The 27796-nt window shown below is 40.3% G+C and overlaps 1 protein-coding gene across 1 annotated transcript; it reads left to right on the top strand.

The window, feature by feature from the left end:
* Positions 1-1487: 1487 nt before the first annotated feature.
* gtf3c2 (general transcription factor IIIC, polypeptide 2, beta) lies at positions 1488-27792 on the top strand. The gene is made up of 20 exons (XM_026194716.2): positions 1488-1809; positions 2419-2528; positions 2879-3446; positions 3840-3946; positions 5116-5312; positions 5711-5796; positions 6141-6218; positions 7551-7652; positions 7929-8156; positions 8407-8518; positions 8619-8736; positions 17073-17104; positions 17238-17367; positions 17552-17696; positions 21653-21814; positions 23210-23288; positions 24221-24349; positions 24568-24825; positions 25016-25123; positions 25937-27792. Exons 2-20 carry the CDS (start codon positions 2504-2506, stop codon positions 26117-26119), a joined length of 2847 nt encoding a protein of 948 aa, XP_026050501.2. The 5' UTR covers positions 1488-1809; positions 2419-2503; the 3' UTR covers positions 26120-27792.
* The last annotated feature ends 4 nt before the right edge of the window (positions 27793-27796 follow it).

The raw sequence follows: 27796 nt of genomic DNA, 5'->3' as shown, positions 1-27796 counted from the left end.
AGAGGAAGTTAAAGGTGTGAAGACTGTTAGTAGAGATAAGTGTTTGCAGTACTTTAGCTCTTCTGTGCATATGGTTTATTATTAGAAAACAGTGTTCATGATGATGTTTGTAGACACACATGTAAAGAGGTCAAAATTCAAAAAACTCTTTCTACACAAGAAAACCTTGATGTCAACAATAAAACATGGCGATACTACTGCAGTGACCATTAGCATTAGCAGCTAGAACCCAGGTGAAATGCATTAGTGCCCTGATACAATGTGGCTCTTCGTTTCTTCTTAGAAGTGAAGGGGAAGTGAGAATGCAGCAGAGCTCTAGACGTTTAATGAGGACCAGATGAGCCTCTGACAGATAAATACGTAACACATCAATGAGTCTGAGATTGAACTGCCTTTGGTTTCACCTGGTCACTGAAGACCACACAGCTGTTCAAGAAGGCTCAGCAGCGGAGGAAATTCGGTATGTTGGCCAAAATCCTCAGCAGGTTCTTGGTTGACAGCAGGCTCTTGAAGAGCACAGTGACCAGCTGCATCACTGCATGGTACGGCAGCACTACTGCTATGGACCGCAAACGCCTGCAGAGAGTGATAACAACTGTGGAGAAGATCATCATGACTCCATTGCCCTCTCTGCAGAGCATCTACCATCGCAGAGTACAGAGGAGAGTTGCCTCCATCCTCTAAGACCCCACACACCCCCAACACGGACTGTTCACACTTCTGCCCTCGGAGCGGAGGTTCAGAAGTGTGAAATCCAGAACATCCAGACTCAACAACTCCTTCTTCAACAGTGATGTTCTGAAGGCAACATCACTGTTGCCTTCAGAACAATGATGATAATTTTTTTTGCACATCAGGTCATCCTACATATTAAGCCAGCATATAAAGCTGTAGCTCTTTTGCACACATCTCTGTTTCAAATCTCCATATTTTGTCTCCCTTTCTGTCTTTGTTTATTTATTTGTACTATTTGTATTTATGTTCTATTTCTATTGTACACATTAATCAGCATCTGTGGGTGGACAGCAAAGAAAGAATTTCATTGCACAGAGAAATGCCTTTTTCTCTTGTGACACATGACAATAAACACTTTGAATATTGAATTAATGGTTAAGTGTCTGTTACTGTTTGAGGGGTCGGTCTGTTTGGCACAAATGACAGTAAGCAAAGTAAAAGTAATATATTCCCTAGCATACCCCTCTGCCTATTTTAATCACACTGGGAGAACTAAAATTAACTTCATAAGGAAGATGACTACTGGATAAAACGTTTTGATTCACAAGATCGAACCATGAGTTAAATATATGATGGATGTTGTATAACATGTCCGTTTCATTGAAAGACCATCAGGATAAACATCCAGTGTAATGGGACCTTCTGAGCACCAGGGCGGTGTCCCGACTTCCTCGCCATACGCCTCTGGGCTTCAATGACCTCCACCTCCTAAGGCAGCGTGGAACTCCGCCACTGTACAATCAAATCAGTGTAATTTCCCTCTCTGCTGATAGGGGGCGGTGTGACCCTCCGTGCTTGCACAGTGACATGGCGGTCTGACGTAAGGAAAGCGGAAAGCTCCCTGACTCGGTGTAAACAACTGTGAAAATGTTTGTAGTTTGCCCTCCTTGAAAAAATTAACGGCATGATTTTTATGACGGCTGTGTCCCGGTAAGCTCCGGTGACTTTACATGTCGTGGTTTCTGGTGGTTGAGGTTGGGATTCGATCCCGGGTGGCTGGACTCTAGCTTCCCGTGTTCTGAACGAGGTGTTTCAGCCTCCGCCACCGAGGAGGAAACCGTAACACTACACATGGTGAGTTTTTAAACGTGCTACTATCCGGTTAGAGGCCGATTTTTAAGTATATTATAATATATTATGATACACTTGACTGCTACTATATCCAGTTAGCATTAGCAATGTGTTAGCTCAATAGCATGGCTAACTAAGACAATGTGACTCGTTTTAAAAACTAGTGACATATGTGTATCTCTTAAATAACTTGATGTTTTATATTTTTACATTGAAAACATATGCCGAATTGACGTGTGGCCTTAACCATTAAATGCCTTAAGTATCGGTGTGTATATTTTACGTCTTCACTGTGAGTAGGGAAGAGAGAGTCAAACTGTCACATTATTGAATGAGGTTTGGTGTGTAGGTTGTAGACAGCGGCTTATCGACTTGATATCGGTAGAAAACACCGGCTCCCTGACTCAATTTTTGCACTGTAATTATTTTAGTGTCGTTAGAAGTCTATAAGGTTGTTTAAAACACTGAAAAGCCATATCTGTTTTGACTTTCATTCGTCCATTGTACAACTCCAAACTGCAGGAAGAAACAGCTATTTTGATTAAATATTGCAGTAGTGGACAGTTATTTTATACATTAAGTAATACATTATTTCTTTTTCTGTCTGTGCAGCTGCAAAGCTACACTGAGAAGGAACTGGCTCTACACATGAGGAGGCACCTAAAAGAAGAACCACAGAATCAGAAACCCAGAGCATATGGAGCCCACTGAATCTGCACAAGGTTTGTCAAACTTGAGATTTAAGAGGTACTTCAAATTAGGAACATGTTCTAAATGGTCTAATCCAGGGGTGTCATCTATTTTAAGATTACAGAGGATGAGAAAATAATATTTCAGGATTTTTTCAAACTTTATTTTTAAGAGCTATTCACACCTTGTTCTTCTATTATTAGTTTTCATTCCTGTCTAGCACAGCAGCACTGCTGGAACTTGATTTCATATTATGCATGTTCAGCTAACAGATGGAATCCAGCACTACCAAACCGGAAATGTTGACCAGGCAATGACTTTCCAGTCACATTAACCCAATTTTACATCATTCAGTGGAATGATAATGTCACATTTCTTGCAGGGCAAGAGAAGCCATTGGAGGAGGGTGCAGATTTAATATTCAGCTCAAAAGGACGACAACGAAAGAAAAATCCCAAATATCTGGATTATGAAACTGATGACAAAACGAATGAACACCTTTCACCCAAAACACCTAGAAAGAGCTCAGGAAGGAGAAGAGCAGCTTCTCAGAAGACTCCGACAAAGAGTAGAAAATCCAAGGCTGCCGCACAGGACACTCCAGATGGAGAAAATGAAAAAAAAGATAAAACACCTACAGAGTGTGATGGACAAACTACAGCAGAAGTGGCTGATGAACCACTGAGAGGCAAGAAAACTCAGTCAAAAAGGACTCCTGCTAAGAAAACCCCTGCAAAAAAATGTAGCAATGCCAATGTAGACCTTATAGATGGAGAGGGTGTTGTTAAAGATACGGTGCAGCAGGAGAATGGGACGCCAAAGCCAAAGAGGAAGTATGTAAAGAAGCAGTATGTACAACAAGTGAAGCCAGTTATTAAAGAAAAGGATGCAGAGGAACCTGAGGAGGAGACTGGACAAGGTGGCCGGCGGCGGAGAGGAGCTGCCAAAGCGTAAGATACGCCTACAGTACTGAGCTGTCGCATAGGTTAAATGACGCGAAACACCGTCACCTTTTTTTTTTCTTCTTTTTTTTGTTAAATCATTTTTACATCAGACATCATCAGTTGAAACACAGGAAGTCTGAACTGTGACTCCAGACTTTGGTGATAGTTACTTTCACTATTAGTTTTGTGATAATTACACCCTAACAATCAGACTTTCATTTTTTGGTTACATGTACACTTATCCCCACATTAATTACATGCATCTATGTAGCTATATAAAAGCATACATTGCTAATTGTAAAATAATAAATTTTCTGTCTTTAAAACATTTTTAAAGCCATTTTTTTCATATAAATGGTAATATAGGCATTCAAAAATAATGTAACCTCAATCTTCCAGGGCGTTGAAGTACCTCCACAATTTGGCAAAAGACTTATTTGGGCAAACTGATGAGCCAGGAAGCGAAGATACTGGATCAGAACAGAAAACTCCCAAAGCAAGCAAAGGTACAGTGAAAGTCTCGCCGTCTCTCTTCCCCAGGGCACCAATCACAGCTAAGCATTACCTCAGACAGTTTCTGCATTTCGTTGCCTTGTACTTGTGACATGTGCAATGACAATAAAGTTGAATTCTATTCTATTCATCTTTTTACCTATTTCTTACAGAGTTAAGTGAGGTTGCTACCACTCTAATTCTACGTTCACACTGCAGGCGAAAGCGCATCAAATCCGATTTTTTTGACCCTATGTGACCCATATCCGATCATGGTATGACAGTGTGAACGACACAAATCCGATATTTTCAAATCCGACCTGGGTCACTTTTGTATGTGGTATTGAATCCGATACATATCTGATGTTTTAGAAAGCAACTGCTCTCTGAACGGTCATGTCGCATTAAATCCGTCTCTTACGTCACTGACACAAGACAGACGCCAATTATCTGCGCCGGAGAAGACATCGTGAACGCTTCCTGGCCGTCCAGTGTAGATGTCAGTGAAACTGTTGGGAAGACAACGTAAACATTTTATTTATACTGAATAATCTGCAGATTCTCACAGAAATCTGCAACTATCCTTTGAAGCACCGCTCCTCTCTGAAACAGCAATAAGGATAACTATTAGGCCATATGTAAATAGCAAAATTGGGGAACGTAAAGTCCGAAACAAGTCTTTATATTAAGGGCCATCAGTCAAGCAGTACTGTTTGGTCTGGGTCTAAACAGAGCATGTTGTGTGTGACATCTTCTTTTGCGCCGCTTTGTGGGTTCACACTAGAGCGCGTTTGCTATCACATTTTATTTGTAGTGTGAACAAGCAGACAAAAAAATCAGATTTGATCAAAAAATCGGAATTGAGCATTAAGACCTGCAGTGTGAACGTAGCCTAAGACCTAAGACCTGTAGACGTGTCTCCCGTCTGAAAATGGGCCGCACTTCAAACGGCAGGAGTTGACTAACTGGCATAGATGTAGTTATATTAATGAACTTGTCTGAACTTGTTTAGAGTGTTGTGTCAACATTGCATTTCATGTCAGTTGTTAGTTGTGTTTTGCAATCTCACAAGTTACATGCAGTGTAAAATTTCATATAGCAGTGCAGAAAAATTCCTTCTTCTGCCAATATCAGTAAAGATCTCTGTGCACCGTAACTTAAATCCCTCGTTCTATTCCTGCAGTGGGTAAAGGCAAAAAGAGGAAACATCCTGACAGTGATGCAGCAGAAGACGAAGACTTTGTGCCAGATAATGATGAAGAGGAGGATGCAGAGGAGCTGGAGGATGATGACGAAGAAGCTGCATATGACTCAGACCTCGACTCCAATTGTGACAAACGTGGAAAAAATCCTCCAGTTTATTACGTCAACAATAACAACGTCAGTGGTTTTCTCATTTTAACTTGATGGCACAGTTACTGGTTATGACCTCATGCAGTGCACTAGGGTACATTACTTCAGTACGGTATCTCCATATCAGTCTAATACAGAAAGATGAATCTGCTTGATGATGGTAATTAAAAGTTAAACTGTTGTGATTTGTCAATACCAACCTGGGCTTATAAATATGAGTCATTATAATGAGCACTTTATATCAAACATAAATCATCAGATTCTGATTCATCAGATTCTGTGTTTTTCTGAGACTAAACCAAAGTGCAAACTATTATTGATTAAAATGACCAGAACATTTTAATTTCTAAGTTTAATGCAGCTGCATAGAAAAGAAGGAAGAACATGTGCATAATGAGTTCATCCTGTCTCCTTCTGTCCTGCAGACATGCTCGTTCGTCAAAGCCCAAAATGGACTTAACACCCCTATCATGAAAACTGCTTTGGAGAGTGCAAAGACCACCAAGAAATTGTAAGTCGCAGTCAGTTAACAGTAATGATTTGTTTTCGTGAAGTACCAGTGAACATTGTCCTTTTGCTGTTAGTTCATACATCAGTTTTTGTGACGACATACACAATGAGTCTTGAAGTGCAAACGACACTGGAATATTTGAACATTCAAACCCTTTATTTTGAAAGCTTCTTAAAGTCAAATTTTGGGTTATCTCAAAATTTCAGCTTACAAAACTTCACCTTTTTTGGTTGATTTTGTTGAGGTTTTTTCAGCATTTTGAATAAGTAAGTCTCAGACTGACTAACTGCTTGCTTGTTTGTTTGTTTATTTAACAATGTGTTTGTTGATGTTTGTGCTTGCAGTCGGGAAGAGCACTACAGCAGCTGGGTGTTTCCAGAGTGGGTGCCCTCCACCAGGGATTGGGTTCCTGTCCCACAAAGGTAGTTTCTGTTGCTTTGTTCGTTTAATACAGTCGAATCCAGTTTTAATTGAATAACTCATTAAGTTTTATTTGGATATACCTTTTTATTTTCTGTGTTACAACGACCGTACCCAACACTCTTTACCAAGTAACTTTGAATGTTTTTTTATTTTATTCACTGAAATTCTAACACAAAAGTCATACCAGAAAGTCTTAGCTGCAATTGTGTTTATCTGACTGTTTCATTAGATGCTTAGTTATTTAGTTTGTGTTGGGACATCTGTCCACTTTTTTTGACTGAAGGTGGGCAGGAGCCTCTGCCAGCTGACAGTGGCAAAGACAGGCTGCACCTTGGACAGGTCACCACTCAATCACAGGGCCAGACAGACATAGACAGCCATGCACACCTAGGATCAATTTAAGATGACCTGTTAACCAGAGTGTCACCTGCCTTTAGTCACATTACTGAATCAATCAGTTGTCACATGGTCATGCAATGAGATATGCTGTATATGCTTTCAAGTAACCCAATGAGGTTCAGACTATTTTATACTCTTGGCAGGAACAACACAGAGAGACTCAAAGTCACATTTAAAATTTCCCATATCTTTGAATTGTGGGCTGAGACTGGTGTGAACAAAAAAGGCCCCAAACTGTGGATTTGAACCCAGGACCTTCCAGCTGTGAGGCAACAGTGCTAACTACCACACCACCATCCTGCCCTCATAGTTGCATTATATCCATTCATTAGTTCAAATAAGGCTTTTAAACTGCATAGGAACAATAGTAAGGAGTCATCCAAATCTGATACTTTATCCTAATTAACCCTTAATCAACTGGGATTCAAACAGGCCTAATGGACTTATTTTGTCATTTTGGCTGTAAAATGACAAAATAATTCTCATCTTTCAGGAACAATTTTTATTTTCTCACTAGCCTATAATGAGTGAAAAGTAAGGTCATGTGAGTAAAAGTGGTAACATTTAGGCGGAGCTGATTTTTTTTATACACTGATTTCCCCCCAAAAGCTTGTCATCGTTTCTTTCTGAAACAATTTGAATTTTGTCTCAAACAATATCGCTAAGAGAATTCTGGTCATTTAAAAAGCACTTGATAAATAAAGGGTTAAACAATAAAAAAACAAAGGAACTGCCAGGAGGGGTTGCTGAGATGATGTCTGAAAAGTGTGGCTCCAAGAAGAAGCCAGTCTAGTGAATAAAGAAGAGCCATCGCAGGACTATGTACCTGCGCTGGTCTGGTGGCTTCATAAAGGGAGCTGGACAAGGGACGTGTTATTCTGGCTGATATGCACAAAAGTTATTAAAAGTCTGTGTGTTCTGCTTTCATTTAGTGATTTGGAGAAATATCTGCCTCAGACGCCTCGCTCAGCTGCTTTCAAAGTGTCCAGGGAAGGACTCAACAAGGAGGAAGCACCTCTGCAAAGACTCAAAAGGTGACAGTGATCGCGGTGTAGTTACCCCCGGTTGATGATTTCCCTCAGATATGTCAAGAACAGTTCGATTGAGACATAACTGCTGCTAATACATTTCCAAAGAAAACCTCTTTTTTGTATTTGTTTGTTAGTAAAACTCATACCTATAAAAATATGTAATTGTGATCATTTGCAGTTTGTTCTACATGGTGCAGATTTTTTGGTGGCTTTTGTAGGCGAGGGGGAATAAAGCATTTGGTGTCTTTTTTGTTTTCATTTTTTTCTGTTAACTGGCAGGTTCGAATCTATTCCCCCTCACCCAGAACGCTGGGACATGATGCTGTATGCAGGTGGACCAGTGTGGGCTCTGGAGTGGTGTCCAACACCTGATGGTGCTCCTGCTACCCAGTACATCGCTCTGTCCTGTCATCAACGCATGGATGATTTTCACTACGTCAACAAAACATCCACAGGAACTGGACTCATTCAGCTGTGGGATGTGGGCAAACTGAAGTATGGCAACAGGTACAAATGAAATGTGCGGAGTGGGAAATCACTGATAAAAATATTATATTATAAAAGCTTATTGTCTGTCAGTCTCTTGACTGATTGACTAGTTTGAACTACTTCCAGAAAAAGTCCAATAGTCCTCTGTAAACAAACTGTCTACATCATAGATGGCAGTGAGATGTTCCCAGAACTTATAAGAAATTTGTCTTTGAAACTTCAGCCTTTTTATATTATGTTCTCTTTTCTTTCACCTCTGTCCAAACAGACCAGACTCCAAGCCAGTTGTGGTCTATAGTTTGGCCCAGGATAAGGGCTTCGTCTGGCATCTGAAGTGGTGTCCTGCTGGCGGCTGGGAGCTTCCCACCTGTGCCAGAAAGGTAAGGTGTTTTTCCTATGAAGTGTCTTAGCTTTTAGCTGATATTGAAATGATGAAATCTTATAACATCCTAACGTGGTATCAATCCCTCACACTTGAAGGCTCCATTCTTACCCAGACTGGGTCTTCTGGCAGTGGCCACCTCCACCGGGGTGGTTACCATTTATAGCATACCCCACCCTGATGCTCTGCACTCCAACATCACTCAGCCAAACTCTGGTAAGACTGATCATAACTCGCTGTGATTTCCCCTACACATTTTTTTTTGCAGCATTTATAACTGCTCCATCTAAAGTATTTTACTTGTAAAAATGAAGCGTGTCCTGTGTTCAGCAGAGGGCACTGTTGGCTTTCTAAAGTCTGAAGTCAGCATGTTGGGTGTCTATTTTCTCCTGTATCCTATGAGGACATAGGGATGCACTGAAGCAGTGCGTTACTGGTGGTTTATAGATCAGCGCATCACTATAAAAACACTGGATGTCTTTATACCTGTTTATTTATGAATTAGCTTAGCTCATTTTCTTTCTTCGCACGCCAAATCAGAAGGTTTGGCATGTAAACGCTGTCTTTGGATGCACCATGCAGCCCTTGGATTGTTTGTGATCACAGTAAAGCTCTAAGGCCTGTACTGTGAAACAGAATTCAGGGCTCAGGATTAAACCTGAAGTTGAAGCTTCCTCTGTGAGTTTTCAGTTTGATAAAGGTGACTCCCCGTGGTATCTTGTCCTGTAGACCTGACCTGCTCCTGATAACAGGTGAACATATAAACCCACCACCTGCTGGCTAGTTTATTTGGATAATATTGGCACAATTGTTTCATGATATCACAGGATTTTCGAGTGAGTCTGGACCCTTTTCCTGAGAAACTTGTGCCTTTTGGCTGAAAGCAGTTTCAAAGCATCTAATTTTTCTGTTTGTCTTTATAAACTCAAATAGTCATATAAAAACAGTCATTAAAGAACCAAATTCTTGTAGCTCATTCTAGATCTAATATAAGATTTCCAAGTAACCCTACAGGTTTAAGTTTTGTGTTTACACTTTTTCCTGTAGTTGCTCCTTAGACCATTAAATGCCACCAGTGTTGTCGCTTAAAATGTTAGACCTTAAAATGATAAAAAAAAAAGGCTTTGGAGTAACACATTAATCCCATCAACCTGATCCTTAATTACTGAAAGTTTTTTTTTCCTCCACCCTCCTGGCTTTGGATGAGTTTAATCAAATGTACAGTCATAGTATGTTGTTTGTGTTGGGTAATATTCCCGTCATGCCCGGTTTGTGTTTATGACCTAGTACCAATCTCAGCTCTTTCATTCAATAATATGCTCACAGGAAAATGTCACGTGACCTACATGATTGCAGCTGCTAGGCTTAGTGATGCCAGATAATAAAAATCTATCCTGGTTATTTTGAACTTGCTTTGTATTACAGATCTGTTTTAGTAGCATTGTGGTAAAAGAAAGTAAACATTTTCTCACCAAGCAAAGTCAAAGAATTTGTGAAAATATATTATTTATCTTAGTAATTAATTATCTTTATCGTCACTTCTTGAGTTCTTTTGCAGTGTATCACTAAGATCCAGAATATTGACTAAATCAGTCTCATATTTCTGACAGTGTAATAACACGTGTTCTGTGGGTTCATCATCTCCACAACAGTCAAATTTCCCTGTATGTTGTTTCCCTACTATAAGCAATGTGCCAGTAAACATGCAGGGCAGGGCAAAGACACAGGGCCCACAGCAGTCTTGCTCTTTGGAGCCCCGATATGAGTTTTCACTCACCCCACTATGGTTGGGTTGCCAACAGAAAATCCTCATAGAGACTCAAAAAGGCAAAACTGCTGTGGGTCCCACATGGGCTTGTCTACATGAGCCCCATACAGGTTTTCTATTTGCAAGACAAAGGTGTCCTGCCCTGTGTGTAAAAAGAAAAGAAAAAAAAATGGCATTGCCATCTTTGTCAAGCTCAGATTTGTCAGTAAAAATAATGCAAACCTCACAACAAGGAACCACAAGCCACTGAATATTTGACAGCTTGCCAAAAAAGGATCAAAGTAGGTGCCAATTAATTTTCTATTGAACAAATAGCTAATGAGAACTTGCAGCTGTAGTCCGTTACACACATTTAAACACAGCCTGATGAACTCAAGCACGAGTATGTAATCAATCAAATAGCACCTTATCCATCATATCAGACGTGACCCTCATTAAACGTGGTAGAGCTTGTGTTTGACAAAGCAACAGTATCCACAAGAAACCAGCCTCATGCAGCTTTCACAATGGCCACAGAACACACACAGAACACTGTCCAACAGTGTAAGTACATGATGACATTATGGATGGAGGAGCCTGTGGTCCAGTCTATTCAGATCACTGCGCTGTCAGTCGCCTCTGGGGCTCTGCTGATAGAAGACAATACAAACGAGATTAATGACGAACTTATCTGCCACATCCATCATAGAGAGAAACCCAGTTATGTCTGCATGTGAGTGTGTTTATCAGTCAGTATCCTCAAAGCGGTTCAGGCTAATCTGATTGAACAAAACACCATTGTGAGATCATGAGTATAGCATACACCTTACATATAAATACGCACATTTTTGTGTTACATCTCAGTGGACGCAACCTTTTTAGATCCCATTAAAGCTTATCTTGTAGGGCATGTCTTCCCAGTTCCACAGTGTAACAGAAGCTTTGGGCTCATAGGGACAGCTACTTTGATACTTTCACTTCGTTATCTGAAAATGTTGCCATGTTTGATATGAATATCCACCACATTAACACCATATATGAAATAAAGCACATTAGGTCCCCTTTAAATCACCTGATCTCTCCAATGAAAGACATGCACATTAAATTCTTCTACATTAACATTAATTAAAAGGACTAAATAAAATAATTTTGCATCATATTTTTGGACTTGGAAGCCATGACTGGGTAAAAGTATGAAGCCTACATCATGGCCACAGCTTGAGAATTCTTCAAAAGGGTTCCTGGAGTTGGGCCTTTTTATGATTCAGTTTTCCATCTCACCAGTAATGGCTTGCATAGGTGACCGTACAACTGCCTGTACTCTGATCATTATAACATTATGTGCACTGTATTACACATGGTTTGGTTTTGAAATTAAGAAGTATTTCAAATGCCTCAGTTTGGACATAAAAAGATAAATGAGACCCGACATTTCTGGTCTTAATTTTTTCTCATTCCCTCGTGGACTCGAGTTTCCATTCTGTTTTGTAGCCATGGATCATTGGGCTCAGTTTCCAGAGGGCTACTCCATCAGCCCCCTGCTTGCAACCAGAGGTTATAGTTATTGGATTGAAAGGTTACTGAATACCCACATTTGAAGATGGCTGCACACACAAACTACTACTGCAAAAGCTTGTTTAGCTTACACTGAGAAATTTTCATAAATACAGCAATCGTAACATTTGTTTTCCTTCAATATTTTTTAATGTAATGAATGTCTTAATGTTGCCACAAACCCTATTAAGGAAGACTAGGAGATGATCAGAATCTTTATAATCCTGTATAGCTTTGCTGAAGTTTGATGACCTGAGGAGAAATATGCTACACGCAATCTGTACTTGTTTGCAATTGGCTACCTAGTGCCAAAATCAACCTTTTTATTCTAGCATACTTAGATTGGAAAAATCTGAGTTCATGGAGCTGATAACTATAGACATGTGACCTATTTGGTTTAGTAAAGCCAATGTAATATTGAACTTTGTGTGGCATCTGTGGAGGCCTCTAGCACAGCCTGGCTGCATATCTTATTTGAGCGATATAACAGAACCTCAGTGTGTTTTCTTATCTGGAAGAAGCAGTAGCATAAATGCAGAAGAGGGAATTGGAACTAATTTCTGTGGAAAGTTGGGCCTTACAGCTGCATGGCCATACCTGCAGTTGTATACCTGTCAATTAATATCAAATATATCTTTAATAAATGTACACATGTGTTATAGTGTAGGTCTCCAGAAAGGTTCCTTCTGAAGGTAAACCTGGTTTGAAAGGTTGTCAGCAGAATCAGGTAACTGTCATTTATTTGATTTTTCTCACATAAAGCACACAAGAGGAGATCTCATCTCAGATTTGATTTTATGTTTAGTTTTGGGAAAAGTGCTCCATAAGTGGAGCCATTGGGTGGCATGCTGTGAATACTCTGGACTGTTACATGCACTATGCTCATAGTGTCATAGATTTGTGGAACTGGACATAAGTGAGGTTCAGAGATGTGCATGTAGAATATGACAGCTTAAAGACTGTTTGTTCCTGTCACTTGGCGCCAACATTTTCAAAAGAACAAACTGAATGTTTATATGAAAGTGATGTTACCTCGGTCTTGAGAATAAAAAGAATAGACATTCAAGTGGGACAGTACCTTCATTTTTCTTTTCTTAACAGCACTCACAAGGTTATAATAGCGCTATTTTGTAAGCTGCAAAATCTGCCCCAACTTAAATGCTAAACAGACTAAGATGAGTCAATATTAAAATCACACACCATATGTCTCACAAGTAAACTCCTGTTCAAGCCGTAAAAGCACATACTGTTTTTCTCTGATACTGCACTTCCTTCATAAAGATAAAAAGCATAATTTGGTCATATTATCTCTGTTCAGTTTTTTCTCAGTGACCATCACCTTTGCTAACAGCAACTGCAGCACCACAGTCCTGAAGCATTGACAATTATTCATTTAATCGTGTGATTGTAAGCAGCAGTCTAACATTTCTTGCAGTTTTTTCACTAATAATTTTGCTGTCACATGTGGTCGTTTTTTTCCCTGACATTAAATTTATTTTAAGTAGAAAAATGGCTAACATCAGCGCGACTGTTTTTCAAAGGCAAAGTGTCACTTTTATGCTGCTGTGCCTGCAGTGAGACGGGGACGACATGGAGAGGTACATTTAACCAAGTGAAAAAATACCAGAGAATTTCTTAATAGCTTCTTTGAGGCTGACATGTCGAGCACCGACTGAATGCAGATTAGTTATCCTAGCTTACGGGACCAAAAGTGGATATAATATAATATAATCTTTCTATATCGGCTGCAAGGGTTGAAGGTGAAATTGCTTTGGACAGGGTTAAAACTGTGTGTGTGTGTGTGTGTGTGTGTGTGTGTGTGTGTGTGTGTGTGTGTGTGTGTGTGTGTGTGTGTGTTCATCCTGACCCCTTAGTGCTGTTTGCAACAGATAATTATAAATGGCTTTTGTGTATCCAGTCACCAGAATGAATGAGCGCGTGAATGAGAGGAGGAGGCTGTTAAAGCTCCAGAATTGGAGGGCGGGGGGTGGCTGGAGGTTTTGAAGGAGGGGGTAGTGTACGCACATAATTTACAGCACCATTCTCCATCAGACAAGGATCTATAATTGAAATGACAAAGAAGATGCATCACCGAGCCAGTTGTTAGTGTTGGAAGCTATGAATTTTAGGCCTACTAGATGACACTTCTTGTATCCTTACTCTGTCAGTCATCAAGGACTTACTTGAGACTGGACAGGGAAGAAGATGGAGGAGGTCACACAGAGGCCAAGTTAAAGTGTGCAAAATTGCAAAATACTGTAATTTTTTTAAATTAAAGATGAATGCTTCTAAAACTAGGTTAGAAATTTTTAAAGAGTCCAGTCTTAATATTGTTCTTTAATTAATATAAAGCAAGTTGGAACATTTCATATAAATAAGATTCACTGAGTTGGCAATGTCAGAAAACATGGACACCACCACACATTTCTTTTTCCCCTTTCAGTTGACTCTCGTCAGCATCGACACTGTTTATCTCCTTACAACAGACTAACCACCATTTATCCTCAGCATATTTTACTGTCTTTAAGCTCTGTCTGTGGCTGCTCCTGTTTCTGCTCAGCTAACACAGCTGACCGGTTAGACACAGTCACTCAGTCAGCCTTTATCTCTTTGTTTATCAGGTGAAAATTTTTAAGATAATCATTATTAATTGCACCATAGTCAAAACCAGAGTTAGTCAAACTCTTAAGTGCTTTGTGCAGTGGATCTTGAGGAGGAAATTATGTGATAATTATAAAGCTAAGTATGTGAAAATGTTGATTAAGAAAAGGGAAAAAAACTGATACAGTCTAATCATTCACCATATGGGAATATCTGTCATCACAGCTCATTATAATACTTTCTCTTTTTGCAACATTAGTAACTCTGAAGTTTGTGTTAAAACAAATGACGGCAGCTATTTAACTGTGTAGAACTGACTGGGATTCAAAAGATCTGAGCCTTAGAGATAAAGTAAGGGGCTGCTGGTCAGTCTGAGCAGCTGACTAGGATACCTGCTTTGGTGTTTTGGGCATGTTTAACAAAAAGGACACCCCGGAGGTACCCCCAGGTCACGGTAGCCTTGGAATTATAGAAGGAAAATCTATAGTTAGTTAGTTAGAGGGAGGTCAGGACATTTCTGGTGGTACAGCTACTCCTGCGATCCAGACTTTAAATTGCAGAAAATGAAGGAATGAATTATTCACAACATTAAAACTGTTCACAAGAAAAGTGAGTAAACACTGCTGCATGCCGAGCTGGTAGAAGGCTGCACAATGTGAGGTTGTTTTAATGTGACTGATGTGATTTTCACAATTATAGAGAGCCAATTATGTCCCAGAAGGTTAAAACTTATCACCCTCACGCTGTCAGACCAGCCTTCTCAAACTTCTGCTACACCCTAGTCAGACATATGACATCATATTGAATAATCACTCACTGATGATCTGGAGGGCCAAAAGAACAAGAGTTGATTTACAACAAGGTTTATATAAAATATTATTGTGTATTTTTCTGAGGCAGAGGTGAGGTGATGGAGGGAGTGGAACAGCGAAGAAGACACTATTAATCTAAACTCTCAGTAATCTAAACTGGAGGAGGAGAGAAAATTAATGATCTGGAAAAGTCTGACACCGTGTTTCTGTTTTCCGCTTTTAAACACAGCGACTGCCTAAACACAGATAGGAGAGTTTCTGCCAAACTAAATATCCAGTCATTTCGTAAAGTTTATCCGTTATCTGTTTGGGTCTTATAAATGTGCAAATCCTCTTGACTGTAAGATATATTTTTTCCACCTTTAAGGTTATTTAAGGGTGGTGTGATGGTTAGCAGTATAGTCTCACAGTAACAAGGTCCTGGGTTCGAGTTGAGTCTGTGGCTGAAGTTTGTATGTTCTACCATAGTTAAAAAAAACACCTATGTGGTGTTAATAGGTGATGGCCGTAGCATCTTTCTGTATTAGTCCTGTGACTGAGCCTACCTTGCCTCTCGCCCTATGATAGCAGTGAAAGGCTTCATCAGCCCTCTTACATCCTTGAATTGAATACAAGACCTTCTGTCTGTACTTCTAGTTATGTCAGGATTCCTGTTAATCTGTATGAAAAGCTAGCTAACAAGCTAAAGGTACATTACCAACACTAAATATGCTGGCACGTAGTATAGCAAAAACATGGTGAGGGTAAAAATGTGCTGCTTTTGTACTCCTGCTACACCTCTCAGTGAACTCTTTATAACAGAGTCAATTCCTTTTGCTCATACTGTATATAGCCTGTAGCCTTTTATGCATGTAAAATATCATTTGGCATTGCTCTATGATAATGGTGAGATTTGCATTCAAAGGGCCATATTTACTATGTGGGAAAAAATTGCAACATGCAGTGATGGGAAAGTTCTGCAGGTGATGTACCGTCAATGTGCTAATTTATAAACTGAAACGCATCATTTCAATAATGGCCAACACAATCTGCCAAGAGTGGGCTTCCACTAGTAATGCACTCAGTCTGTTAACATCTCTCTCAGTCAGTCCAAATAAATTAAAGCTCCTAGCAGCAACTGTAACAGCAGCATTGTGCACAAAATAAAAAAAAGGAAAGAAAAAGCTTACAATTAACTTAAATATTTTTAACCCTCTGAAAGGGAAAGTCCTGCAAATGCACAGTGCAATAATGAGAGCCAAACGGCAGTCACCACGCCTACACCTTTCAGTCGCACAGTTAATACTACGACTCTTTGGTAAATCCTGACAGAGACGTTTTTAATACCTAAAGAGGGTTTTATTCTGGCATAGCTTGTTAGAAAATCTGTCCCAAAATGTCAGAATATTAACACGTTAGAAATGGGCTTCTTGACATGTAACATCACAGCTCTGCAGCTGAGCTTTAATTACATCTGACACTAAGTGAACGCGTCTCAGATTGAAGACAGCCGAGTCAGGGCCGTCGATGTTTAGCTGAGCCTGTTATTCTCACTGCTTACAGAAAAATCTTCAAGGGACATCCAGCACTACATTCATGCTCACTGTGTGAATTTCTGTAGTTTTCATGTTATTGTCATCAGTAAACCATTACTGTAGCTGTCAGGGTTCATTTCAGATAGCAGAGTGGAACTTTGAGTTGGGTTACATGACAGAAATATGATGGGTCCATGTACAGTAAAGGTACATGCTACCTGTGCATCAAAGTGAATCATTTGTTTAAAAAAATGAAACTTTTTAAAAACAGTTAGCAAAAAATCTCTGGGTATTAAAGAAATTGATTTTTATGTGTTTTCACAGGTAAAGGCATTGAAACACCTCAAGTATACAAGGTAGGAACCTGTTAAAATACATTTACACTGTCTTTTTTCATTGATGCTCATAATGTCACAGCCCTGTTGATGTTGTGTATCTACCATTAGGTTGAGACAGGACATAAATGAAAATGACCTTTGTTTTCTGCAGGTTAAAGGAGTGGTGACATTGAAGCTGGGCGCCTTCAAAGCCCCTCACCATGAAATGAGCGGGCTCGTCCTGTCTATGGATTGGCTTCCTGACAAACCACACAATATAATGGCTATTGGATTCTATGATGGTATGAATTGATTTCTTGCAGATGTTCTTGATTAACTAGTTGTCTGTTTGAGAGAATAAACAAAGGAGCAGTCCTGAGCTGATCTGATTCAACTATGAGTCAAGATTATGGATTAAAGAACTGTTTTATGCCAGTAGTTTCACTTTTCCGCTTGTTCTTGTTCTCTCCTCAACTCTCTCTCCAGGTGTAGTAGGTCTTTGGGATCTGACAGCGAAGTCTGCGCTGTTGCGTGTGCGAGAGTCAGACAGGTCGCTGAGTCTGCTGCCCTACAGATGCATCCTTGCTCACAACAATGGAGTCCGGTCCCTGGCCTTCTGTCCTGCCTCCAGGTGAGCGTAATATCAAAACTCTCTCTGGATCAAAATAAAACACTGTGACTTCAAAATCAAGATTTTATTCTGTCATGCCTCTATGCCGTATGCATTTTATTGAATTTTGATAGCTGAACAGTTCATGCTTATGAGGACGAGAGGGTGGAGTACTAAGTTGTCAGGTGACATGCTTGCTTAAAAACTATATCCAAGAATAAACTGTTGAGGTTACAAGCTAGACCCTGGACAGGCTACCAGTCTATCACAGAGTTAGTTCATAGAGACAGACAGCTGTTCACACCTACAGTAAATTTACAATCATCATGTATGTACCGACTCACTCCTGGTGGCTGATTGGTGGGGCCTGGCGCCCAGCTGGGCCCCTTCCAGGGGGTGTGGTGCCCTCAGGCCTCTCTGGCACAGCTGGCTGCCGGCAGACCCGCGGGCACGTCACTGCAACCCGCTCTGGCCTCTGCTCCATGGCTGCTGGGTGACCTCTCGTTTGGGGCTCTCCTCAGCTCTTCCCAGGAGGGTGGCACGGTTGCCCCGGTGGTGGTCCTCCTTGGGTCCTCGTATTCTGGGGCCTCTGAATGTCTGGGGCCTGTAACTCCGCCATACCTGCTTCATGCCCTGGGGGCGGAGCTATGACTCTCCACACTCCCTAGCAGATCGTTACATGGAGAAACCTTTTGAATACAAGTGTGCTGATCCACACAGGTGTGCACACATGCAGACTCCACACAGAAAGGGTCCAGCTGGCCACTGGATTTGAACCTAGGACCTTCATGCTATGAGGTGACCATCTTCCACACCAAATATACATATTGCATAATGCAAAGGCTCCAGCAGCACAAACATGGCAGACAAATCCAGTAGATGTCAAGATGCCAGCTACAGCTGTCAGTCAAAGTAAACACACGTCTAACTTTAAGTCTTGCCTGTATCCAGTTAGACAAGTTATTCAGAAAAGCTGTACTTTTACTGTAAAAGGAGAAATTATATCTAAAGGAAATAAATACATTATTTTAGACTGGGCTGTAAATTTGAATGCTGTTAACGGGAGTCTGTGGGAACTGACTCACTTTTTGAGGCAGCGTCACAAGGGACTGCAGTGTTTTAGCACCTTCACATTGGCCTTATTTTCAGCTTTAAAGGTCACTGCTTGTGTAACAGTACAATAGAATTTCAAAGCTCAGTAAAACTTAAAGAAAATACTGCAGTCACCCAGTGATCCCATCTTTGTGTCTTTATTTCATCAGTTTTTCCTTCATCTACTTTACTCTGGTAGTTGTTATTCGCAGCCAATTAAAAAGGCGATTTGTTGGCGCCTCTGGTACTCGGAGCTAAAGGCGAGACGATAAATTTTGAACGCACAGAGTTGCAGTAGAGCCCTGCCTCTATTGTATTCAGGCACTAATTCAGAATGTAGGGTACAAGGCCGGGCAAGCAGCCACGTCCTTATCACCACTCAGACAAGGCAACCTGAATTAGCTCTATGCAAGTCAACATGCGCTGACCTTCAGGCTGCAGCCTTGCTGAGGTCTCACTGCCTGGTGTGATTTTCCATTCATATCTAAAGTTCACTCTCCCCGCTTGGAATAGTTAACTGACTCAAAAACTTCAAGTGTTTATGGAGGACATTTTGTGCTGTTTTTTCATGTCACCAATATTTATTCTTCATATCTTATAACAAATAAACACCCAGAAATAGGCAAGCTGCAGGTATGCAACTGTCACGGTCCGCTGTGACGGACCGAGTGGAGAATGCGTGTAATGGACCCAGGTGCGTACACGAGTGAGCAGACGGGAGTGAGCTTTAACAGAAGGCGAGCCTTTAATATGGCTGAAAACAAGGTGTACAAATACAGCAGGGATAACGTGGCTAAACAGAAACCTGAACTGGGAACAAACGATGGTGAGGCTATGGCTTGGAAGACAACAGACCAGGCATGGAAACACGGAGGGTGGGAACACAGACGACGCGACGCAGACTGTATGAAACACAGAGACTAAATACACATGAGGGATGATCAGGGGAAGTGACCACACATGGGAACGCAGCTGACACACATGAACTTAACGACAGGACAGGAGGAGTAAAACTGAATACACTGACAGTGAATGCAGGCCTTCAAAGTAAAACAGGAAACATGAGACATGAACCGGGGAGACGTAGTACAGGGGGAGGTGACATAACTGACAGCATGAACTTGACAGTACAAGACACACAGACATAAACACACAAAGGGCAAGGGAGACGTAATGCAGGGGTGATATATACAAATGGCTGGACTACCTTAGAGAACCTAAACAAATAATAAACATCAAAATAGGCTAAGCATAACACACTGGGTCACACGACCCAGGACCATGACAGCAACTGGCTCTCTGAAAGGTATGTAAAGTTACATAAACCTGACGCTTGAATGTTTACAGGTTCTAGATGATAATGGGCTTATGTGAGAATCGTTCATGTGGATTTTAAGAATTAGTTTTGTTTGATTTCTTAGTTTCTGACTTTTATTTATCTTTAACATGTTAACTCAGACCCGTGATATCTGAGGGACTGCACTGTGTAAGCTGGATCTTCTTATAGTATGTATACCAACATAATCACTTAACCAAATTAACTAAAGCACAGGTGGAAATAATTCAGATGAACTGCTCGCAACTTTCTTGATGTGAGTAAACTTTAAATGCTCGATACAGAAGTGAAAACGGGATGGCCAATTTAAAAAATAATAAAATGTCATAGCTAAGGATTTGACTTTAGCCCCATTACGGACTGTGTCTCCTGAAATCATTTTTCTGTGCTCTGTTAGTCAGCTGATGTATGTGCAGATAGGAGTGAGCTGGAGAGGTTATTGAAATCACCTGTGTCTAATACGAGTATTCACAGATATACACTGCAAGTCAGTATCGGGGATGAAGCAGAATTGGTTTTTCATTAAAAACTGTCCAGAATGTCATTTTTCCCACTAACAGGTCAGTGTGAGGTCATCAGCGTCATCTCCTTCTAAACCCATCCAGCCCTGCCGACTCACCTAAAGCATGATTAATATGGCTTATATTGTGGCGTGATGTAAAAGCTCTCACAGAGGATTTTCTGCCTTGTCATGAATTTTGCTTTTTTGAAGAACTGCCAAATAACATTTTGTAAATGTGTATTTAACCTCAGATCAGAATTTGAGATAATGGTAACAATAGTTTCAAACACATGGTCCTGCTAAAGCCCATTTTGTGGGGCTGTGACCTCTTAAAACAAACTAATGACCCATTTTAGTCAACACTGCTTTAAAACAGCTGGCAAATACAAGTAGTCAGATGTAATGATTGAGGTAATTAGTATTTCCATTAAAACTACAACTGCAGCCTTCATTTGAGCAGATGTGAACCTAATTTGATAGCAGCCAGTTTTCCTCCACTTTTTAAACTATTTTCTTCATTTCTGAACCACAGACTTTAGTTTTCTCTAAAGATAAAACTAAAGTTGGATTAAAGGTGGATAAATGATCAAGATTAATCCCACAGAGAGAGAAAAAGCTCCTGGCTGGCAGCAGAGAGACTCTGAGGACGCGTATCTTGTCTGGATCACTGCTTTTTAATTACACAGTCATGCTGAAAAAGATCAAATCTCCCCTCTCTTTGTCTTTGCTCTGGTTTTTAACACCTTTGTATTTTCTTTTTCTCTCACTGCAAAGTCTTTTTTCTCCTTTGTCATCACATTCATAAAGCATTTTTTGTCTTACAAAAGAAATCCGACTATATCGATTGTTCTGCCTTCATTTGTTTTATGGCAGACGCCGCTGTCAGATTTGATCAATGTAAAGAGAATAATGACTTTCACTTCAAGCACTGCATCACATTTAAATCCCTGTGTTCAGCCTATTTATATTTTCCACCAACAGAACATCCTGGTCTGTTTTCCCATCGTCAACATGTCTTTAACTTTTCATTTGTTTTTTGTCTTCTAGATACCTGTTGGTGACGACAGGTGACGACCGCTTCGTGAAGACATGGGATCTGAGGAGGCTCTACGATCCCATCACGGTTCAGAAACGCTGTCTGGCCAATGAAATCAACTGGCCACTGAATGCACCGGGGGTTTTGATGGCCCAGGACAATGGCACCGTGGTGTAAGAAAGCTTGTCTCTGTTTCTTTGTTACAACTTTACATCTGACTCACTTACATTGTATCTCTGGTATTTGCCTCTAAGGTTTGAAAGATATGTTGGACAGTTGTAAACCAAAATGAACAAATACTAGAGAGTTAGTGAGTCCAACATTAAAGCATGGAGGCAGTCTAGCCACAAGTCTATCAATACAGTGCTATATGTATTTAATCATGCTCAGAAAAGAGACAGTATGTTGAAGCAGTGGACTCCAGGGTGAACCAAAGCCAAATCCCTGACCTCTGTCTTTGTTAGGGACACATTAGCATTTACACTAGAGAACATCCACGATCAGACCCCAGAGCTCTTTGGGAAAGGATTTGAGAAATCAAATCAAAATTTGTCTCAGTCACTGTTCACTTGGATTCTAGATTCCTAAGGTGCACTTTAAAATAAAAAGACTACAAAAGTACTGGGAAAGGAATTCTTTGACAGCTAATGGAAACGAAAATTGTCACAATAAGAACCAAAACAATCACTGATAATGAAATTAATAGCAATTCTTTCTCTTGAATGAAAATATCAGAGTTCATTTTTTCCCTTGAGCTTCTTCACAATCGCTTCTTCAAATTCAGAAGGAATCTGAAGAGTAGGATCCACAGCTGCTGGCACATCCCTCAGGTACTCAGCCTCTCCTGAGATTTTCACCTGGTCAGCAAATGGTAAATGGTATACAAATGGTATTTGTATAGCGCTTTACTTAGTCCCTAAGGACCCCAAAGCGCTTTACACTACATTCAGTCATCCACCCATTCACACACACATTCACACACTGGTGATGGCAAGCTACATTGTAGCCACAGCTGCCCTGTGGCGCACTGACAGAGGTGAGAGTGTGGGAGCTGGTTTGGTGCTGGGTTCATGTACGCTCTTTTAGCTCATGGGACTAACTGTGTCAGCCCTAACCTAAAAGTCACCACATGAAACTCCTATTTACAGAAGTCTTTCCACTGTATCAGTGTCCTAACTGAGTTTCATTTGGCATACTCACTTGTGATTTTTGTGTCCCAAAAAGTTAAAGTGTGGAAAATGGCCAGCACCTTCCAAAGATTATGAACTTCAGGTTACAGCTTTGTAAATTCTGTAGTAGAAACAGTCTGGAAGATGAACAGAGTGGCTGCATTTAGCATTGAAAACAAAAATTCAGCATCAAAGATAATATCGTAGTTCATGCTTACTTTTCAGAGTGATTCAAACTCCAAAGGTAGTGGAGTTTACACTAGCCATAGTGTGACCTTCCTGCCTCCTAACAAGCTCCACATCCCCACTTCTCCTCTGCGATCTGTCAACATATGCAGTCTTGAAGTAAGAATAAAAAAAGTCATTATGACTCGTTCTTTCTCTCTTTTTTTAATTTAGGAAAGGTTCACAAGGAGTCCATTACATCGACCATCACATGCGCTCGCTCTTTGCACTTCCCCGGTCCGGCACTGTGTGGGTGAGTGTAGCTGTTGTAATCTTCCATTCTTCAGTCATCAGCAGCCCATAATTCAGTCACAGAGCACAAAATAAAATAGCTTTGAACTTCAGGAAACCTTTAAATCAGGGGCACGACGGTCATTTTTGAGACGATGAAGAAAGTTTGAGGATGTTAATATTACTCAATATATATGGATAAAAGGTAGTTAAGGCCAACACAGACTTCTGGAGTATAAAGGTATTCCATAGTTTTGTTACTGTCAGAAATTCCTCTCAAAGGTCAAATCCAAGTCTTGCATTTCACTCGTCTTTGCTGACACTGCAGCCAGTTTTTTCCTCCTGAGGATGTGAATCTTTAGAAGTTTTTCTGGTAGGTTTCAGAGGTTTTTTTTTTCCAAGCGTCAGGACATTTTGCCTTCGTTTGGAACCGTCTCCAGCAGTGGATTAGTCCACGTTTTTTTCTTAAGTGAGTATTTATGGGAGAAAAGCTGCCCTCTAGTATTAAATTGATTTAAAATAAACTACAGTCCGTGTTTTATTGTGATTAATGAACACGTCCCCCATCACAACAGTGTGGTGTTAAATAGTTTAGGCCAGGCGTAGAGCGAGGTGGCATTGAGCAATAGGAAAGGTATAGGATGTGTCAGTTATGGATTCAAAACAGTATTTTATCGTTTTGTTGATGATGAGGAAAATAAAGACTGCTACCTTCTTTTACCCTTTGTAATCATTGAAAACCTCCTTTTGCTGCAGTGTTTTGGGTTTAATTGTGTGTGAGTTGAAAAAAACTACTGGAACTGATACATTCGAGGCTAGTTGTGCTTCTGTAATTAGTCTCATTACTCAAACTATCCCTGAGTGTCTGAAATTTGCTCTAAGTTACTGAGAGAAACTTTTTTTCCTTAGCAGTGCTGTGTGATTTAATATTTCATTTTCTATGCGTCCCTGCAGTCTCTGTCATACACCGAGTGGATTAACAGTCTGGTGACCGCAGACAGCTTCGGAGAGGTGATTTTCTCTCTGTTACCTCAGATCAGCTACGTTGCTCCTTACATCAAACGCACAATAGAGAGACGATTTGTAAGTTTACTTTTCCTTTACTTTTATCGCTCTTTATTTTTCCCTATGTTTACTTCAAAAATATCATTTTACATTATATCAGATGTCATATAAAATTGGTAGTGTTCATAGAAAATAAGACAAAGAACATGAATTGAACATGTGGCCAGTTGCAGTGAAAGAATTGCTCAGATTTAGAGACAAGCTAACGGTCCATTTTATTAACCTGTTCCCTTCAGCCCATCTACTTCACATCTATGGTGCCTTATGATGCAACGGAGAGAGAAAAACAAGAAATGGGAGGAGAGGAAGAGGAAGGAAACGCAGTTGAAGAGCAGCAGGGAGAAGAGACAGAAGAACCAGATGCTACACAGGAAGCAGGAAATGAGAACGACAGTGAAGGAGGAAGAGTTGGACGAAAATGTCCTCCGTTGAAATTCCAGACCTACAAAGAGGCTACAAAGAAATACTGCCTCCATTATACAGATTTTGATTTTGTGGGTTAATTTTTATCTTCATTTGGTTTCATTGTTTTTTATTAAACAGATATTTATTAAAAAGTAAGGAATGTTCAAGTAATATATGTAGGCCAAAGACAAACTGGAGAAAAAGGCTATAGTAGAATAGAGAACGAAATAAGAGGAAGACCACACTGACACTGTAATAATCATACACTCTGACTTTCAGCGGACCACTGCAGGAAGCGAGAGGCGAGCTGTGTGGAAACGCATGAAAGACACAGAAGTGAAGGCAAAGATCATCCTGGATGACATGCCTTTGTCTGCTCTATATAAGGTATCTGAAACACACACACACAGGGCGGGTATCATCAGACTCCAGCTGTAGTGCAACACAAAGAGAAAAAGCAGGAAAAGATAAACAGTGCAATGAGAGGAAATGGAGGTGAGATCTGTAAGAATAGCCTCTTCCTCCTCCCTCTTCTGCCTCCTCCTCTGATGGGCAGCTATAAAGGGGCTGAATGTAATGATGTGTTAAATGAGAAAAATGTCACCCTCAGTGGAAGGAGGGAGGGGGAGATGGAAAGCAGCCATTTGAGGATTTGATGTGTTTAATTTTAAGAGAGGCAGAGTGAAGGGTGTCGCTGTGCCCTCTGGGATGAAATGATGGACGGAGACTTCTTGGGACAGGCTCCAAAACAAAACGGGAAAGGTTTTTGACTGGCTCTTTGTCTGAGAGGGATAAATGGATTAGAAAGAGGAGGATGGCAACTTGGGAAGGAGAAGTGAAAAAATATAGGGAGGCGTGCACCAGGAGGATTTATAGTGGTGAGTGGGGTGGATAAGCGTCTGTAAAGAAATCAGGGGGAAGTGATGATATTGACTCAGAGCTACAGCTGCGTCATTCACTGTGGACAGAGAAAACAAGAAATTAGCCTATAAATAAAAACCACTGTCGCCTTAGTAGAACACAAAGAAAGCTGTTTGTATTAAATGTGGAGTCCCTCAGGGATCCACACTTGGTCCTCTGCTTTTCTGCCTGTAAATAATGCCAGTATCTGCTCTTCTGTAAATTGACCTCTGATGTTCAGTTGTTGGTTGAAGAGCACAGACGAGAAATATTCTCAGCTGTCTTTTCTCATTTCTTCAGGTTCGTTTCAACCCAAACATGAGCTGCCACGACTGGGTTGCATCCGGGGGTCAGACTGGACTGGTTAGATTTAACTGTGTAAGGGCTCTGATGAACTCTCATCTGAAGAAGATGATTGGTGAGAGTCAGGCCCAGTTCAACGCTCTGTACTCGCCGGGCCAAGCGGTGACAGAGCAGCTATAGCAGGAGTTTAACTTTGCTACGGTGGGTTGTACTCCCTCAAGAGACAGTCAAAAAAGTGACCTCTGAAACACGCAGCTGTGAATAATGAAAATATGTATGAATATTACGTTTTTATTCTTATACATTTGTATATGTTGAAAATCAGTCAACGAAAACTAATGACATCAAGCCATGAAGGTACTACAGGTTTAATTGGTCCAGGTTTTGAAGCATCTAGACATGGCTAGATATATCCAAATTGTCTGAATGTCACTCCGTATATAATGAAGTTCAACTTTAAATTGACATAATTACAGTATGCAAGCTAACAAAAGTAAAACTCTCTCATGACCAGTTTAGGGGCTTTTCTTTTGATCTTTGGTCATCGTTGACCCTGAGAAACTGAAGCAAGACTTTCTCTCTGTAAACCAAACCCAACCAGAATCTGTTGAATTCAAAGCCATTTAATTTTTCCTGGCAATTAAATGTTTCCATGTTTTCCATTTTCTTCTTATCAAATTATAATAAAAGTCCTAATAATGACAGTTCTGTTCTCTACATCAGAAAAACTGCAGCAGTTGACAGTTAAGTGCCTTTCATAACCCTCACTCACACAGGCCTAGAGACCATTTCAGTGATGAAATGTGTGTCCGCCACCTGGTTGGAGAGTGGTTGTTTGCACATGAATTTGGTTGCAAAGAGGAACACGGTGCTGCAACAAAAACCTTCTGGTGATTGATTTGGTCATTTTGATTACATTACAACAGTTGCCCATAGTTTACATGGAAGACGCCAGATTGTCTGCAAACACTTGCAAAATGTTCTCCAAGCAACATTGAAACTGAAAAGCGCGACACGTGGAGAATGCTCACCTTCAAAGTAAAAGTTGGACCTTTTACAACCTGTTAGTTACAGCAGGAAAGCGCAACCTTTTCTTTGAAGGCACATGTTCTCAGTGCGACGGAGAGCTGAAAGACGTTTAAAACGTTATTTTTTTTAAAGTGAGGATGGCGTTGTTTTCCAAAGAATTGGTGCGTCATGCCAATATTTCTTAGGCTTACTAGCAAGAGTGTTCTGGAACGTCATAAGTAATTTCATTAGTTAAACCCACTGGTGTTTGTAATATTTCCAGACTTTCTCACGCGTTGTTTAATTTGTGACTTTGTTTTTAGAGAGGGGTTTTTTTTTGTGCATTCCCTCATTTTGTTATCAGCCTCTCACGTTATCGGTAGCAGGCTGGGAGCTAATTTTGGCTGCGTTTGCTTGTTCAAACAACTCAGGCTCTAATTAGGGAAAATACTTGAATTTTTTGTATCTACAGGATATAACACTTAGAAATGTTAAATCTTTTTCTTACCTGGTGTACATTTTCCCGTTGTTGTTTTTCTCCAACTTTATTTATTTTTAACTGTCTACAAGAAAATAATAGTGAGGTGTAATTAATTACTGGCATCACTTTTTTTTAAAGACACATTTCCCTCTGAGTTAAATTAGGGGTTTTAAAGTGTGCCTCATTTTTTGATTAATTATAAATTTTAGTGACAGTTTCACAATAATATTTCAGCCGTGGCCATATTTCATTACTGACAACATTATCTTTAACTTATTCATAAAAGCATCGAAATGTTCTTCTCCCTGCTCGCTTTTGCTTTTTTTGAAATGTTACATATAATAAATTTTATAATAAAGCAAGACCGT

Source organism: Astatotilapia calliptera, chromosome 15 (genome assembly GCF_964374335.1).
Source record: "Astatotilapia calliptera chromosome 15, fAstCal68.1, whole genome shotgun sequence".
Classification (NCBI taxonomy): Eukaryota; Metazoa; Chordata; class Actinopteri; order Cichliformes; family Cichlidae; genus Astatotilapia; species Astatotilapia calliptera.
The sequence above is the reverse complement of the archived record's forward strand: the minus strand, read 5'-3'. Positions and strand labels throughout refer to the sequence as shown.